Below are 17,675 nucleotides of genomic sequence, written 5' to 3'. Positions count from 1 at the left end.
GTGAAACCTACTGGCAAAGCAAAAATGTGCATGCAGGTTGATTAGAAGGCGAAGCTTAGTAAGTTGCTAATTGCTTTAGATAAAATGTGACTGGGTCCATAAATGGAAGATTTCACTCAGTGTGTAGTACTGCTGTGTTAGATACAGGTGCCAGGAACCTCAAGGTATTCCATGCGAGAGTACCAATTAACAGTAATAAGAGCATGAATGGGAAATCATTGACGGGTCACTAAAGATTCATAAATAATGTGTGGTAGCTTCAGGGAAGCAATAAAAGTTCGAGGAAATATTGCTACCTCAACAAAGCGAAAGCATTGTTCTTCAGTTATACAAGTCTTTTGTATCTTTGCAGTTTAATTGTGTTCCACTTTGGCCCCCACATCTGGTGATGGTTAGATATAGAGGCTCTAGAGAGAGTGCAGAGGAAGACAGCAACAATGATATCTCAACTTAAATCTCTTATTTGAGAGGATAAGCTTTAGAAAGCTAGGGTCATTAATTTTGGAGATATGTAGCCTCGCGGGGGTAAAATTGAAGTTTATTAAAATTCCGAAAGTAGATTTCGATGAGATATTTGAAACTAAAAGCAATGAGCAAGCTTGTAAAATACATTGGCAAAACATCAGCAGAGATATGAGGGGGTGTTCCTTTTCAGAGTTTTTGTTGTCCAGTTGACTGGTTTACCAGTGGATATCGTAAGAATGGGTATACCATCATAATTTTAGAAAGGACACGGCTAGTGTCTGACGACCAAAGACTTCAAGATGGATCAGGATTAGTTGATTATGTGGGAGGAGAATTTTTTTTAGAGTACTTCCTGAAATTGGTCAAAGATTTCCCTCTCTGCGCTTGCCTTTCCTGGGAGCTAGCACTTCAGGAGGGCAGAGTGTGAGATTGCACCACCTAGTGGAAAGTGTGAACACTTTTTTTCTCACCTTTTTGTATGTTCTGATTTGAGATGAATTGGAAGCAATGAGTTGCGCATATTCAGGGCAGGTATTTGGACAGTTCTGAAGAGTGCATCTCACCTCAGGAAATATACTGTGTCCTTTAATTTATTTAGCAGTGCAGCACTGAAGATTTGTTACTGCCAGCTCTCCTTTTTCAAGAGAAGGAAAGTACATGGTTCAAATTAGCAGCTTCAATGAAAAATGAGACACACAAAGAATGGTAAAATGTCAATAAAGCCTTCCTCCGCAGATGCTGCAGTCTTCGTCTTAGATCCAGTGGCATATGAAACAGACAAAGCAGATGCTTATGTGGCTAGTTTTGTCCCGGAACAGGTTCCCAGTCTGTAGAGCCTAGCAAATGGGAATTACCTCAGATTCAATCCCTGCTGTGGGATATAGTCGCTGCTGGGGAGTAGCAGTGGGGGTACTACATTATGCCTCAGTGGTCCTTGCTTTGGGAGAGAGAAAGGTTTTAAGAAGGACTCCTCCCATATTTGTGGACATCAAATCAGCAATTCTGTCGCAAAATCGTAGTACGTCCCCAATTCTCAGTGTACCACGTGAAGAATCATGCTGGAGGGGATTGTCATTGCCTGTGCAACCACAAAAGAAACTAACAACCTTTTTAAGGTGGAGGGGAAATTACTCTGAAATGGATATGAACTTTAGAAACAGTAGAAATTTAAAATCTTGGTAAATAAGACCAAAAATATGACCAAAGTATTAAGCAAGACTTCATGAATGATCCATTTTTTATTTATAATATGCCCTTTTCTGAGCCCTCGCTTTATAGATATTCAACCCCCTCATCCATTCCCGACTAGGAAAACCTGCAGCCAGGGATGGCACAGTGGTTAGCACAGCTGCCTCACAGCACCGATGACACGGGTTCGATCCCAGCTCCGGATCACTGTCCATGTGGAGTTTGCACAATCTCCCCACGTCTGGGTGGGTCTCACCCCCACAACCCAAAGAAATGCAGGGTATGTGGGTTAACCACACTCTATTTCCCCTTAATTGAAACAAAAGAATTGGGTTCTCTAAATTTATTTGAAAAAAGGAAAATCTGCAGCCTCCATGGAAAGAGAAGCAAAGACGGAAGCTTGCATTCATGAAGAAAGTTTAAGCGGTATCAATTTATACTCAGGTTCTTAGAATTATAATCAAATCTTTGCTGTAATTTATATTGTTATTTTTTTTGTTGCAGGTTTTAATTTAATGGTGATACTTATAGTGGTTGGTTTTGTCGTAATAATTTCCGCAGCTGCCCTATTGCTGTGCCTATACTGCAAAAAAAGGTGAGTCATCTGATATACTGTTAAAAATGCAGCGTTCAATAAACAGAAGAGGTAGTTAAAACCTATTCAGTGGGCACCTTTGCTCCTAATCCTTTATAATTAAGGGATTTTTTTTAGTTGATTGAGAGTATGCTCGTCACATTATGATAAAACTTTGTTTCTTCATAGAGAAATGTATTTCTTAAAACATCCAAAGCTGGTGGGTGAAAGAGTATCAGGCGTGGATAGTAGCTGGTGAAAGTTAGTGGTTCAAAACCAGGATATGGCACTAAAGCCTTGAAAAAAAAAGCCTGCTGGCTTTTGCAGGAATTGATTTTTTTAAAATACAGAAGTCATGTGAGTTGTAAACGTTCGCAATGAGCTGCCACTTCCTGTGTGTCTTTTGAATTGAGGTTAAAGAATGTTACTTTAAATGACAATGAGCATTAATCTTTTTCTAATCCTTTGTAATTAGGATCATTATGCAAAGATGGCGTTATTTAAGTAGAATTTGTGCACAGCAGTGAACAAACTATAGCAACAAAATTCTGATATATATGAGAAAAACTGAAAGCCGACAAAACATTTAAAGATTATTTGCATTTTTTAATGTTTAAATTGCTCATTTTGAGGAATTTTATTGATCTAAATTGTAATTTATCTGACAAATCTAATTGTTATTTGAGTAAAATATGAGATCTTGTGTTTGTACAGATACCTATAATTGATATTTTATTGTATGTAGGAAGACTGGACCAAGAAAGGACTGTTCTTTTATAGAAGGTAAACTTCTGTTAATTTTCAGATTGAGGCAGGTTGTCACTTAATATTTGACTTTGTAACAACCAAACTTTGTCAAACTGGCCCAAAGTCACTGAATCTTACTGTGCAGTAGCTCCACGAGCACTGGAGACCCTCCAATATTTCACATCAGTGGCTTTGTGTAAGTCAAGACCGTGAGCATCATCAGGCTGGCTATTTGATAATGGACAGCATCACAGCTAGGCTTGATTCAATCCTCACCCAAATGTCAATAAGTACACAGTAACGAAAATGCCTGATAAGTTCTTCCTGACCCTGAAAAGAGTGGACAACAGCTCTGCCTCTTAAGAGGCTGAGTGGAAATCACAGAATTGTAGAACACAGAAGAGTCCATTCAGCCCATTGAACCAAGTCTTTCCAAGAGCAGCCCAGTTGGTCCCATATTCCTGCAATGTTTCTCCTTCAAGTATTTATCCAAAGCTCTTTTGAAAGATATCATTAAATGTGAACCCAGCACCATATAAAGCAGCGCATTCCAAATCCTAGCCACTTGTTGCTCAAAAACAGTTCTGGCTCTTGTTGCCTTTGGTTCTTTTGAAAATCGCCTTAACTCTGTGTCCTTGCTTATTGGCCTTTCAGTTTCTCTTCTTCCAAATGAAAACCTTGGGCTGGATTCTCCGCCACCAGTAGCGGTAGCATTAAAATACTTGCACAATCCATGCCTACGTAAATCCCGGTCCAGAGGGCCAGAGAATCACAGAGGTGTGAAGAATCCGGTGCCAAGTCTGGGGTGTAAACTTCGATGCTGCCGCCAGCGGGGCACCGAAGCATTGGAAATGGCTCGGCACCGGATTCTCCACAGCTCTGGCCCTCTGGACCGGGATTTACGTAGGCATGGATTGTGCAGGTATTTTAATGGATCTCAAGTACCCTGCTGTGTAACGGACTGCAATGTTTATAGACATCTAACTATGAAGGACAGCTCTTCACCACATCTAGAGTAGTAAAGTGCCTTCTGCTCAAAGGAATTTGGCCACAAAGGCCAGTGCCTAACATATCTAGATCCTAGTCTTGTGGCCCTTCCACTTTTAAAAGAGGTATGGTGGGATTGCTTTAAATGACTGAGCAACTTCAAGCCCAATGTCTTTGTTGGGACACTTGTAATGTTGAGCTAGATTCTCTGCACTCCCCCGCGGCGTGTTTTCCGGTGGCGAGAGGCGACCCACTGTTGGCTGGTGCCGGGGTCTTCTGGCCCCGCTGCTGTCAATGGGAATTCCCATTGAATCCACCCCATGTCACCAGGAAACCCTGTTTCATTCAAATGCCTGTTCTCCACGGTGACTTTTGAAAGTAGCTGTCGGCACAGAGTTTATCAGCAGAGCACAATACCTTTCCAGGATAACAGCTGCTTCTGTATAATGTGACCTAAGAAATAAAAAGAGAAAATGTTGGAAATGCTGAGCAAGTCAGACAGCATCTGGAGAGAAAGACGCAGAGTGAACATTTCAGATCAATGACCGTTTGTCAGAACTGGAAGAGGTTAGAGATGTAACAGGTTTCAGCAAGTATAGAGGTTGGGAAAGTGGGCGAGGAAAGAATGTAAGAGAAGGTCTGGGATTGGGTGAAAATAAGAGAGATTAAGTGACCAAAGTGACAGGCAAAAAGAAGATGGTTTTGGGACAAGAATCATTTGGCCGGAATTCTCCAACCGTTGGAATTCGCTTTTCCCGCTGGCAGCAGACCCCACTGCGGGTTACTCGGCGGCGTGGGGTGGCTTCAATGGGAAATCCCATTGACAAGTGGCAAGAAGAAAGAGTCCCACCACCAGCGAACATCATGTCGCCGAGATACATGCAGCTGGGGTATCAGAGAATGCCGCCCATAATAGGTCTAGAGGAGGTGTAAATGGAATAGCAGGACCGTTACCTCCAGCCTTTATCCAAAAACATAGGAACAGTGGTTATGACCTGAAATTGCTGAACCGTAAGTCCAGAAAGCTGTACGGTGGGGAGATGGGGTATAGTTCCTTGAGCTTCCATTGAGCTTCATCGCCCAAGTGTTCAATTTCTCATTAGGTACTTTTGAAGTGTTCTTCATTTGTTTGGAATGCATGAAGGTGACCAACTAGAAAAGTTGTTTATTTTCCATGTTCCTTTTTATCTTCAGTTTGTGACAAATCAGTGACAAAGCAGAACTGTCAAAGGGGTCAGCTGAAACCCACTGAGTCCGAGATTATTACTTACACCAGTGAGGAGGGATCGAGCAGGAACTTCACTGAAAATGACATGTCAGGTACTGGATCTATTTCTTTTCCATCAATAAATGTCACATTTTTCCTTCATTGTAAAGTTTGCCCTCCTTTTCTCCCCTCCTGCCTTGAAAGCAGGGATGACTAGGGGCTTTTCACAGTAACTCCATTGCAGTTTTAATGTATGCCTACTTGTGACAATGAAGATTATTATTATTGTTATACATAGGGACAAGAGTAGGCCATCGGCCCCTCCAGCCTGTCCCGCCATTTGATGAGATCATGGCTGATCTGTGGCTTAACTCTATATACCTGCCTTGATCCTTATCCCTTAACATCTTTGCTTAACAAAAATCTATTGAAATGAAATGAAAATCGCTTATTGTCACAAGTAGGCTTCAAATGAAGTTACTGTGAAAAGCCCCTAGTCGCCACATTCCGGCGCCTATTCATGGAGGCTGTTACGGGAATCGAACCGTGCTGCTGGCCTGCTTGATCTGCTTTCAAAGCCAGCGATTCAGCCCTGTGCTAAACAGCCCCTATTCATCTCGGGAGTAAAGTTAAATAAACAATTGCATGCCTCACCCAAATGTCCACTCTTGCAAGACTGTCAGCTCTGTATTTGATCCTAGAGGATAACCTAGCAGAGTCTAACTGGGCCCCTATCTGTTCCTTCAGATGAATGAAAAAGACCACATAGCATTCTCTTGAAGAATATCATTGCTGATCTGATTGTCTCTTTAACTCCACTTTCCAGCTTACTCCCCACCCCCTAACCCTGAACTCCCTTGGAGATCAAAACTCTGTCTACCTCAACCGTGAACGTATTCAATGAAGCAGCCTGTACTGCACTATAAGCCAGCTCTGTACACCCACCCTTTAAAAATGGCTGCCTGGCATAGAAATAAAACAAATGCTACACTCTGGCTGAGAATACTTTGGGTTTGGCAAAGATTTCAGCGGACCAATGAATATGGCAATTCAGGGATGAATTCCCTGAACCGAACACTCCTCCGGGGCACAGAAATGTCCCTGGCATATGTGGATATCTGTTCAGCCTAACCTTTGTATAGTATCCAACAATTCTCCAGTTCCGCATTGCCTCCTCTAATTCCACTGTCCTTCATAGTTTAATATAGTTTACAAACTTGACCACTTTGCTTTGAATTTCTGAATTCAAGTGACGTAGGGCTTAATTTTAATAATGTTCATCTTAACCTGTAATAAATAAACAATGGAATTTCAAATCTTTTTATCGGTATTTAGTGCAGTTAATAATATTTTTTCATCAAAATAAAGACACAGCGCCATCTGGTATTTTAGAGAAGCAAGTGCAGGGATTTGTGCACATTTTAATTCATCCTAATTTAATTGATGTTTAACATTTTTATTAACATGTACTTAAATTTCATGGGCGGTATCATTAACACATATTGCAAAGCAGTTTGAAATATGAGCAAATATACAAAGACCTCTGATCAAGTTCAGCATACTCATTAACAATCCCAATTAGTTGGCAAAAGAACCACAGGGGAGATAAATCATGCAATCCCTACCATGCAGAAGGAGGCCATTTGACCCATCAAGTCTGCAACGACCCTCCAAAAGAGACTGTACCTAAGCCTACACCCCGCCCTATCCCCGTAACCCCACCTAACCTTTGGACACTAAGGGGCAATTTAGCATGGCCAATCCATCTAACCTACATATCTTTGGACTCTGGAAGGAGACCGAAGCACCCGGAGGAAACCCACGCAGACACGGGGAGAAGGTGCAAACACCACACAGTCACCTGAGGTTGGAATCGAACCCAGGTCCTTGGCTCTGTGACGCAGCAGTGTTTTTACAAAGCGAGTAATGATCTGGAATGCACAGCCTTTAAAGGGATGGTATAAGTAGATTCCACAAATGCTTTCAAAAAGGGATTTGGATAGATGCTTGAAAGGGAAAAACTGACCAGCAGTGGGAAAATGGCTGAAGAATGGATAGCTCTTTCAGGGTCAGCACTTGCAAGATGGGCCAAAAGCCATCAGAGGATTACATAGGATGTGCAGCACAGGAACAGGCCCTTCGACCCAACTGGTCCATGCTGGTGTTCATGCTCCACTCGAGCTGCCTTCCATCTTTCCTCATCTAAATCCACCACTGTAAACCTCTATTCCCTTCTCCTCCGTTATGTGCTTGCCCAGCTTACTGTTAAATATGGCTGCACTATTATCTTCAACCACTCCCTGTAGTAATGAGTTCCACATTCTCACCGCTCTTTGGGTCAAGACATTTCTTCTCAATCCCCTATTGGATTTATCTGTGATTATCTTATATCGACTTCCTCTAGTTAGCTCTTCCCACAAGAGAAAATAGTCTCTCTGTACACACCCCACCAAAATCTCTCATAGTCGGCCCTCAGGCTTCTCTTTTCAAGAGAAATCCTTTCTTGTTATGTGTACACACGCATATCTGGTATTATCCTTTGTAATATTCTCTGAATCTTCTCCAGCAGGTAATAATATGTCGATTATTGCCTGAGTCACATTCAGAGGCGCAGCCAGACCAGGAGAATCAAGAGATGGCTAAGGGGGCAGATGTTTGACGGAGGGGTTCCTTTTCATTGGACATTAAGTTCTGGGACAGGGAGGAAATGTAACAATGGGTTGGGCTCCTCCAGAACCAGGATGGGACCTGTGTCCTTGCAGAAAGGGTAAATGTGGAAGCGGCAAAGGCATTAAGCTAGTAAAAGGTGCAGAGGATCTTCAAGGAAATCATGCAGTGTAAATGTAAAACTACAGCAGGGCAGGAGAACGTATCTTCCAAGTGAAACAAATCGGAAATGAAGTCTAATAAAGGTCAAATATTGGTACAATTCCAATTTTGATTAATGGCTTTGTTCTAGGAAAATAACATTCTGTTTTCCTGCTTCTACACAATTTCATAGATTGGTCTAATTACGTCACTACATCTATATGATAGTCTGGCACATGTTTCAAATAAAACATCTTAAAGTGTCAAAATGATATATTAAAAACACTGAAACAAAGGCAATTAATTCATACTGGAGTTGAAAATTTACAATCACCTGCCAAAGCATAAATGCTTCATTTTGTTCCTGTCTGGCCTGAAGACCTTTAAAGAACTTTATAAGTACCTTCTAATCTACAATATAGCAGTTGAACCCAATGGACCTATAGCTTGTGTACCTTTATAGAATATCTTCCCAACAACCAACAATACAGTTTGTACATATTTTTCTCCTTTTTCACCCCACCCCCTGCGACGAACAGCTCCTCAAACATGGGCCGGGATTCTCCCCTACCTGGCGGGGCGGGGGGTCCCGGCGTGTTGGAGTGGCGTAAACCACTCCGGTGTCAGGCCGCCCCAAAGGTGCGGAAGTCTCCGCACCTTTAGGGGCCAAGCCCTCACATTGAGGGGCTCGGCCCGCGCCGGAGTGGTTCCTGCTCTGCCGGCTGGCGTGAACGGCCTTTGGCGCCACGCCAGCCGGGGCCGAAAGGACTTGGCCGGCTGGCATACGTCCGGCGCACGCGCAGGGGAGGGGGTCTCTTCCGCCTCCGCCATGGTGAAGAACATGGCAAAGGCGGGAGAAAAAGAGTGCCCTCATGGCACAGGCCCGCCCGCCGATTGGTGGGCCCCGATCGCGGGCTAGGCCACTGAGGGGGCACCCCTCGGGGTCAGATCGCCTGCGCCCCCCACCGGACCCCCGCGCCGCCTGTTCCCGCCGGTAAGGTAGGTGGCTTAATCCACGCCGGCAGGAGAGGCTTGTCAGGGGCGGGACTTCGGCCCATCGCGGGCCGGAGAATCGCCGTGGGGGGCCCGCCGACCGGCGCGGCGCGATTCCCGCCCCCGCCGAATCTCGGGTGGCGGAGAATTCGGGACACGGCGGAGGCGGGATTGACGCCGGCCCCGGCCGATTCACCAACCCGGCGGGGGGGTCGGAGAATCCCGCCCATGGTCACAAACATCCCCCACCTGTTCTCAAACTCCCCTGCTGAGCCCCTTAACTCATACTTTATCTTTTCTAACCGCAGGAAGTCATACAGGTCACCCAACCATGCTGCAAACCCCGGTGGCGATACCGACCGCCACTCCGGCAAAATTTGTCGCCGTGCTATCAGAGGCGAAGGCCAAGACATCGGCCTTCCTCCTCTCCATGAGCTCCGGCTTCTCTGACACTCCAAATATCGCCACCAAAAGGTCCGGGTCCACTCCCTCCTCCACTATCCTTGCTAAGACCACAAACACTCCCGCCTTGGATCTTCCCAATTTTTCACAACCCCAAAACATGTGCGCATCATTCGCTGGCCCCCGCCCACACCTCTCACACTCATCTGCTACCTACTGAAAGAACCCACTCATTCTCGCCGAGTCATATGCACGCTGTGCACCACCTTAAACTGTATCAGGCTCATCCTTGCACAAGAGGTGGTCCCGTTTACCCTTCGCAGTGCCTCACTCCATACTCCCCAATTGATCTCCATTCCCAACTCCACTTCCTGTTTCTCCTTGATCCTCACCACTCGCTCGCCTCCCTGCTCCTCCAGCCACTTATATATATATCCCCAATTCTTCCCTCCCTTTCCACATCCGGAAGCAGCAGTCGCTCCAGCAGGGTATATCCCGGCAATTTAGGGAACCCCTTCCAGGCTTTTCGTGCAAAGTCCCTAACATGTAGATACCTGAACTCACTACTCCTCGGCAGCTCTACCCTCTCCCTTAGCTCCTCCAGACTGGCGAACCCTTCCTCCAAATACAAATACCTCACCTTGACCAGCCCCACTTCCCTCCACCTCCTGTATACACTATCCATCCCCCCTGCTCAAACCCATGATTCTCGCACAGCGGCGTTAGCACCGACATCCCTTCCACCCTAAAATGCCTCCTAGCTGATTCCATATCTTCACCGTGGACTGCACCACTGGGCTCCCTGAATATCTACTCAGAGCCATTGGCAATGCTGCCGTCACCATAGCCCTCAAACTAGACCCCTTACAAGATTCCTCCTCCATCCTAACCCACTCTACCCCTTCTCCTTCCCACCACCGCTGCACCTTGTCCACATTTGCCATCCAATAATAATGAAGCAAGTTTGGCAACGCCAACCCCCCCTGCTGCCTCTGTAGCAGGGTCCTCCCCACCCTCGGCACCTTCCCCGCCCATACAAAGTCAGAGATGATTGTGTCCACTTTCCGAAAAAAGGCCTTTGGTATAAACATCGGGAGCGCCTGAAAGATAAACAAGAACCTCGGCAGAATATTCATTTTCACCACTTGGACCCTCCTCGCCAATGTTATGTGCAGTGTATCCCACCTCTTGAGATCCTCCCTGGCCTCCTCCACCAGCTTTGTTAAGTTCCACTTATGGAGCCCCGTCCATTTCCTCGCTACCTGAATTCCCAAGTACCTATCCCTCGCTACCGTAAATGGCATTCCCCCTAAATTGGCCAGCTCATTCACCGGGAATACTTCGCTTTTCCCTACATTCAGCTTGTATCCCAAGAACCCTCCAAACCTCCCCAACAGGCCCATAATCCTTCCCATACTCCAATGGATCCGAAACATATAGCAAGAGGTCATCGGCAGAGAGCGACAACTGATGCTCCCTCTGTCCCCTCATTAGCCCCTGCCACTCTGCCGACCCCCTGAGCGCCATCGCCAATGGCTCTATGGCCAGCACAAACAGCAGCGGCGACAGCGGGCACCCCTGCCTCATACCCCTGTGTAAGTCAAAGCTTTGTGAGCTCATATCATTCGTCCTCACCCTTGCTCTTGGCGCCACATACAGCAACCACACCCATACAACAAATCATAAGAACTAGGAGCAGGAGTCGGCCATCTGGCCCCTCGAGCCTGCTCCGCCATTTAATGAGATCATGGCTGATCTTTTGTGGACTCAGCTCCACTTTCCGGCCCGAACACCATAACCCTTAATCTCTTTATTCTTCAAAAAACTATCTATCTTTACCTTAAAAACATGTAATGAAGGAGCCTCAACTGCTTCACTGGGCAAGGAATTCCATAGATTCACAACCCTTTGGGTGAAGAAGTTCCTCCTAAACTCAATCCTAAATCTACTTCCCCTTATTTTGAGGCTATGACCCCAAATTCTGCTTTCACCCACCAGTGGAAACAACTTGCCCGCATCTATCCTATCTATTCCCTTCATAATTTTATATGTTTCTATAAGATCCCCCCTCATCCTTCTAAATTCCAACGAGTACAGTCCCAGTCTACTCAGCCTCTTCTCATAATCCAACCCCTTCATCTCTGGGATTAACCTAGCGAATCTCCTCTGCACACCCTCCAGTGCCAGTATGTCCTTTCTCAAGTAAGGAGACCAAAACTGAACACAATACTCCAGGTGTGGCCTCACTAACACCTTATACAATTGCAACATAACCTCCCTAGTCTTAAACTCCATCCCTCAAGCAATGAAGGACAAAATTCCATTTGCCTTCTTAATCACCTGTTGCACCTGTAAACCAACTTTCTGTGACTCATGCACTAGCACACCCAGGTCTCTCTGCACAGCGGCATGCTTTAATATTTTATCGTTTAAATAATAATCCCGTTTGCTGTTATTCCTACCAAAATGGATAACCTCACATTTGTCAACATTGTATTCCATCTGCCAGACCCTAGCCCATTCACTTAACCTATCCAAATCCCTCTGCAGACTTCCAGTATCCTCTGCACTTTTCGCTTTAACACTCATCTTAGTGTCATCTGCAAATTTGGACACATTGCCCTTGGTCCCCAACTCCAAACAATTGTGGGCCCAACACGGATCCCTGAGGGACACCACTAGCTACTGATTGCCAATCACGGCCCAAACCCAAACCTTCCCAAAACTTCGAACAAGTACCGCCACCGCACCCAATCAAATGCTTTCTCCGCGTCCATGGACACCACCACCTACGGTACCAGAGCTCTCGACGGATTCATCACCACATTCAACAGCCGTCTTATATTACTCACGAGCGGCCTGCCCTTCACAAAGCCTATTTGATCTTCTGCAACCACCCCCGGGACATAATCCTCCATCCTCCCGCCATCCTCCCCGCCAACAACTTAGCCAATACTTTCACATCCGTGTTCAATAGTGATATGGGTCTATACGACCCACATTCCACCGGGTCCTTTCCTTTTTTGGGGATTAGTGTGATTACTGCCTGCTTCATCGTCTCCGGCAACTCCCAATTCTCTAGTGCGTCATTAACCGCCCTCAACAGATGTGGTGCCAGGTCCGCTGCAAATCCTTATAAAATTCTGCCGGGTACCCATCCGGCCCAGAGCCCTTCCCCGACTTTATACCCCTGATACTATCCAGCACCTCCCTCAGCCTAGGGGCTCCTCCAGTGCTTGCCTCTTTGCTTCCTCCACATGGGGAAATTCCAGCTCGTCCAGAAACCACCCCATGTCCCCCTCCTCTCCTCCTGGGTCTGCCTCATAAAGTCCCTGGTAATACTCTCTAAATGCCTCATTTATCTTCATCAGCCCCAGTCCAGATCTTCAACATTTCCCTGGGCGCGGCCTGCCTCCGCAGCTGGTGTGCCAGCATGTGGCTCACCTTCTCCCCATACTCGTATTGCACCCCTCTTGCCCTACGCAGTTGCCCTACCGCCCTCCCTGCTGTCAGCCTGTCACATTGCCCCTGCAGCTTTTTCCTCCTCGCCAATCCCGCCACGATGGGCACCCTCAAATATTCCCTGTCCACCTCCACTATCTCGCTCACTCGACGGTCATGTTCCGCCCTCCTTTCCTTATTCGCACGAGCCGTAAATGAGATAATTTCTCCCCGGACCACTGCCTTCAGTCCTTCCCAAAAAATGCCCGCCGACACCTCCCCATTCTGATTGAATTCCTCATAATCCCTAATCGCCAACCGCACCTTATCACAAAAACCTCCATCCGCCAACAAACCTCCAGCCCGGTCTCTGCTCTCTTCCCGTACTGAACCGAATCTCCAGCCAGTGGGGTGCATGGACCAAGAAAGATATCCCGGCATACTCTGCCACCTCCACCCCAACCAAAATCTCCCAACTCACTACTAAGTAATCAATCCTCGAATACACCTTATAGACGTGTGAAAAGGAATACTCCCTTCGCCCTGGGTTCTGAAAACGCCATGGATCCACCATGCCCATCCTCTCCATAAACCCCCCAGCTCCCTTGCCATTCGTACCCTACCCATCGACCTGAAGCTCGATCTATCCACCCTCGGCTCCAGGACACAGTTAAAATCTCCTCCCATGATCAACTGGTACGTGGCCAAATCCAGGATTGCTGCCAGCAACCCCCTCATATAACCAACATTATCCCAATTTGGGGCATACACATCTACCAACCCTTCCAATACCCCACTCACAATCACATATCCCCCACCTGGATCCCTCACCTCCTTCGCACTCACGAATCCCCTTTTTTTGCTCATTAAAATCGCCACACCCCTCGATTTCAAATCAAACCCCGAGTGAAAAACCTGCCCGATCCACCCCTTCCTTAACCTAACCTGATCCTTCACATGGAGGTGTGTCTCCTGCAAAAAGACCACCCCTGCTTTCAGGCTCCTGAAGTGCACGAACACCCGTGACCTTTTAACCGGCCCATTCAGTCTCCGGACGTTCTACGTTACCAGCCTTACTGGAGGCTTGCGCGTCCAATCCCCTCTACCGTCCATCATCTTCCCCACTTAACACCTGCCCCTTTAATTCCACTCTGTACCTAGCCCATCCCAGGTGGCCTCTTTTTCCGCCCTTGACCATGTCATCTCTCACCCCCTGCCACGTCGCAGAACCCCCTGCCCCCCGCTTTTCCCCTTCCCCGCTCCCCCCAGCCACCCCTCTTGGCCTTCTCCCCCACCACCTCCCTTCCGTTCACCAGCATAACCTGCCAGTGCGGCTGCCCCTGCCCAAAGGCACACCCTAATGACCTCCCCCTCCCTCCCCCCACTCCTCAGCACAAAGAAGCAGGCCTCCTGCTGGCCTTACCCTCCCCCACCCAAACAAGGACTTCAGAGGTGATTTCAATAAGAACTATTAATCAACAATGTTTTAAACATTGTAGTTATTGACAAAAACAAGTAAACCCCAAAATGATTGAATGTTAACTTCCTGTGGCACTGTTATGTATTGTAACCAATGCCTCTCTGTATCGTATGATTACATGGTGACATCATCAGAGACACCTGGGAGACTTCCTGCTCTTCCTTGTTAAGACTGTGAGCAAGCAGCACCTCTGTAAATAAACACGGACAACTCGTTAAGTAACCTACGTGTGCCAACCTGGTTATCCTTTGTGTATACCGTGAGTAAAAGTAAAACCCCTGAAAAAATAAAATGAGATAACTACACTACGTCACTCAGCATCCTGTTTACATAAGAAATTGAGAAAGGCAGCAAACAGGGAAATCGTGAGAATTCTATGTAAAAGACTCAATGTCCCAGCTCTGGGTCACTGTCTGTTTGGAGTTTGCACATTCTCCCCCTGTTTGCGTGGATTTCGCCCTCACAACCCAAAGGTGTGCAGGGTAGGTGGATTGGCCACGCTAAATTGCCCCTTAATTGGAAAAAATGAATTGGGTACTCCAAATTTTTTTTTTTAAAAGGACTCAAAGAAAGAATTTTAAAGAGATAATGACCCAAATCTTCTGGTCTCCAAATGGTCATAATCTGGAACTTCCCTGGCAATTCCCTGGGCAATTCCCCTGCATCCGAACCTTCTGAAAAAGGCGGAGACTCCAGAGGGTTCCGCATCACATAATGGAATAGTTACCCAGGAAATGTCAGGCAGGGGGAAAGAAACATATCTAACTCATAAAACTATACAACTGACCACCTCACATCTACTACCTATTGATCCCCCGACCCTTCAGTTACCCTCCTCGGCCCTCTGACTTCCACTGACTCCTCCCCTTCAACTCCCTCGCAACGCTCTGACGACCACCGATCCTGCAACTATGCCTCTGACCCTCCGATTCCCACCCAGCCTTCCAATTCCCACCGACCCTCTGACTCCTCCCCAATACTCTGTCTACCCCTGACCCGCTGGAACATCCCTGACGCAACCTCACCATGATGCCACTTTACCTAGCTGGAAACATGCCGACCAACCTGTCATCTTACCCAGCTGGCACACAACCACCCTGACACCCTACTGACTCACCTCTCACACACTCATTCACTAACAGTGAAAAGTTATTTCAATGTCCCAACATTTTTCACTGCGCTAATGAATGAAGACCTAGAAAAGTATGGCATCTAGAGCTGTAAAATGGGGCACAGCTTGGCTTCGCTTGATGATCTTGCCCTACAAAGAAAGACTTTGAGAATGGTACATTCCACATTTCTTAAGAGGCCTGGTTTGTAAGTCCAGGCCAGAAATACAGAGCTCCAGCACTGTGCAACTCCTTGGAAGATTCAGTCCCATGTTAACCACTGTGAATAACCTGCATGCGTTCATTAGTGAGTCGGCCACTCTCAGCCAATCGGCAGTTTTTGGGAGTACGATCAGGGCAGCCTTCCAAAATTGCACCCTGATCTGTGAGGAGCCTTTGAAGCTCACCAGCAGATAATGGCTGTAAGGGATCGAGTCTTCCACGCCATCCACCGCATAATCGCCATGGGCGGGACGAGGCCAGAGAATCCTGCCCCAAGTGCGGCCTCGGTGGAGAGAAACTCTTCAAAGCCAAAAAAACCCAGCAAGGTGTCGTTGAGTAGCGGAGAGATTCTTAGCACAGCAGCCACCAAGAAACACCACACTAAATGCGCCCAAAGCTGGACATAGATTTTTTTGGGGGGTTGAATCGCGCCCATATATTTGTTTGTTTAACTTGAAACTGTTATGTATTTTCTTCCATTAGAGTATGCAGAGCCTGACATTATTCAAGTGGGGATAACAGCCCAAAAAACCTCATCAACTTTCAAACCCTCAGTGGACGATGGTTACACTATACCACTTGTTGTGAGTCACTATGACGTCCCATTTTCAGGGAAGGACCATGAATATGCTGAGCCATTATCTAACCCAGAACCAGAGTACGCTACTCCATTTGTTGAGCAAAGTACAGACCCAGAACAATCCACAAAGAAAAATGTCTGCATAGTAAAAGTTGTTCCAGCTACGCCAGAAGCACTTTAAAAGCCTCAGTCATGCCAGATGTGCTGCCTCGGTATGATTCACATAACCAAATACTCGGCAGGTTTGTGTTATGTACTGAACCTTTGCAGAGGTTGCCAAGAAACAGAGTACAGTCAAAAGCAGTAACCAGAAAGGTACAACGGCAAGCAAATTATACCAAAGAAAGCTCCTCCCTGCCTAGTGGCTCTGTGATGCCGGCCGATGTACCATCGAGCACTATGATTGTGAACAGTAAGCACTTGATAATTTTTTAAACCACCAAATTCCTTCATTAAAAAGGAAGTTGACAATACAGTATTGTTTTATGTCAATTGGTACAAAAGATAGGAATCGGGGAGAAAAAGGCCAAGTCACTGAAAGCGGTTCCAGGGCAAGAAGACTACACTGACACCACTAAGTGAAAACCTTGGACTCTGGACATGTGATGCTGTTTCCAACAAGCAATGTTTTGATAGTCGAGTTATTTAATCTATTTTTTTAAGTATCGAATAGATAAAAGCACTTCATAAAATAGGATTGGATGAGAGCATGCATTAATTGTTCATTTTTGTTACAGGATATTTTTTACTGCAGAAAATGCTGATTTATTTAATCAGCAATCATTAGATTTGTATTAATAAAACGTGACATCTAAGTTTCTGTATCGACTCTTACTGCATTCAAAATGTTGGGATTTACAATTCCAAACCATGGGGCGCGATTCTCCGCAAATGCGGCGAGTCATAAAGGCTGCCGTGAAACTGGCCGTGTTTCACGGCAGCCTCCGCGCCCCCTCCCGGGACCCGATTCTCCCCCCGGTCGGGGCTAGCAGCGCGGCCCCGCGAAGCACGGCATCGCAGGATTAGTGACCGTCGCTAAGCCCGCGCGCCAAGGGTCACGGCGGCTGACGTGCACGATGACGTCAGCCGCGCATGCGCGGATTGGACGGCTCCAACCCACGCATGCGCAGATGACGTCATCACGCATATACGTCAAACCCGCGCATGCGCGGGCCGTCATGCCCCTCAGCCGCGCCCGCGGACTGATCCTGCGGGGCGGCGGAGGAACAAAGAGTGCACGGGTTTCGGACCCGCTGCCCGCGATCGGTGCCCACCGATTGCGGGCCCATGTCACCCTTCGGCCGTGCCAATCGGTGCCATGGTTGTCGGGAACGGCACTTTGCAGCCGTTTTCACAAACGGTGAGAGCAGGTGTGTTTGCGTTCGTGAAAACGGCTGTAAAGGCCTGGGAACTCGGCCCATCGGCTAGGAGAGAATCGCTGTTCGCCGTAAAAAAACGGCGAGCAGCGATTC

The 17,675-nt window shown here is 46.9% G+C and overlaps 1 protein-coding gene across 3 annotated transcripts in view; it reads left to right on the top strand.

The window, feature by feature from the left end:
- si:dkey-34d22.1 (discoidin, CUB and LCCL domain-containing protein 1) overlaps positions 1–17,018 on the top strand; it is a 217,039-nt gene extending 200,021 nt beyond the window's left edge. For all 3 annotated transcript variants that reach the window (XM_038795524.1, XM_038795503.1, XM_038795513.1), the window contains 4 exons: positions 2,158–2,248; positions 2,973–3,010; positions 5,156–5,281; positions 16,107–17,018. In XM_038795524.1, coding sequence (XP_038651452.1) covers positions 2,158–2,248; positions 2,973–3,010; positions 5,156–5,281; positions 16,107–16,384 — 533 coding nt within the window. In that variant the 3' untranslated portion in view covers positions 16,385–17,018. The remainder of the gene's footprint in view (positions 1–2,157; positions 2,249–2,972; positions 3,011–5,155; positions 5,282–16,106) is intronic.
- Positions 17,019–17,675: the final 657 nt, after the last annotated feature.

The sequence above is a fragment of the Scyliorhinus canicula genome, chromosome 1 (assembly GCF_902713615.1).
Source record: "Scyliorhinus canicula chromosome 1, sScyCan1.1, whole genome shotgun sequence".
NCBI classification, from domain to species: Eukaryota; Metazoa; Chordata; class Chondrichthyes; order Carcharhiniformes; family Scyliorhinidae; genus Scyliorhinus; species Scyliorhinus canicula.
This window is presented reverse-complemented; position numbering and strand designations above follow the sequence as displayed.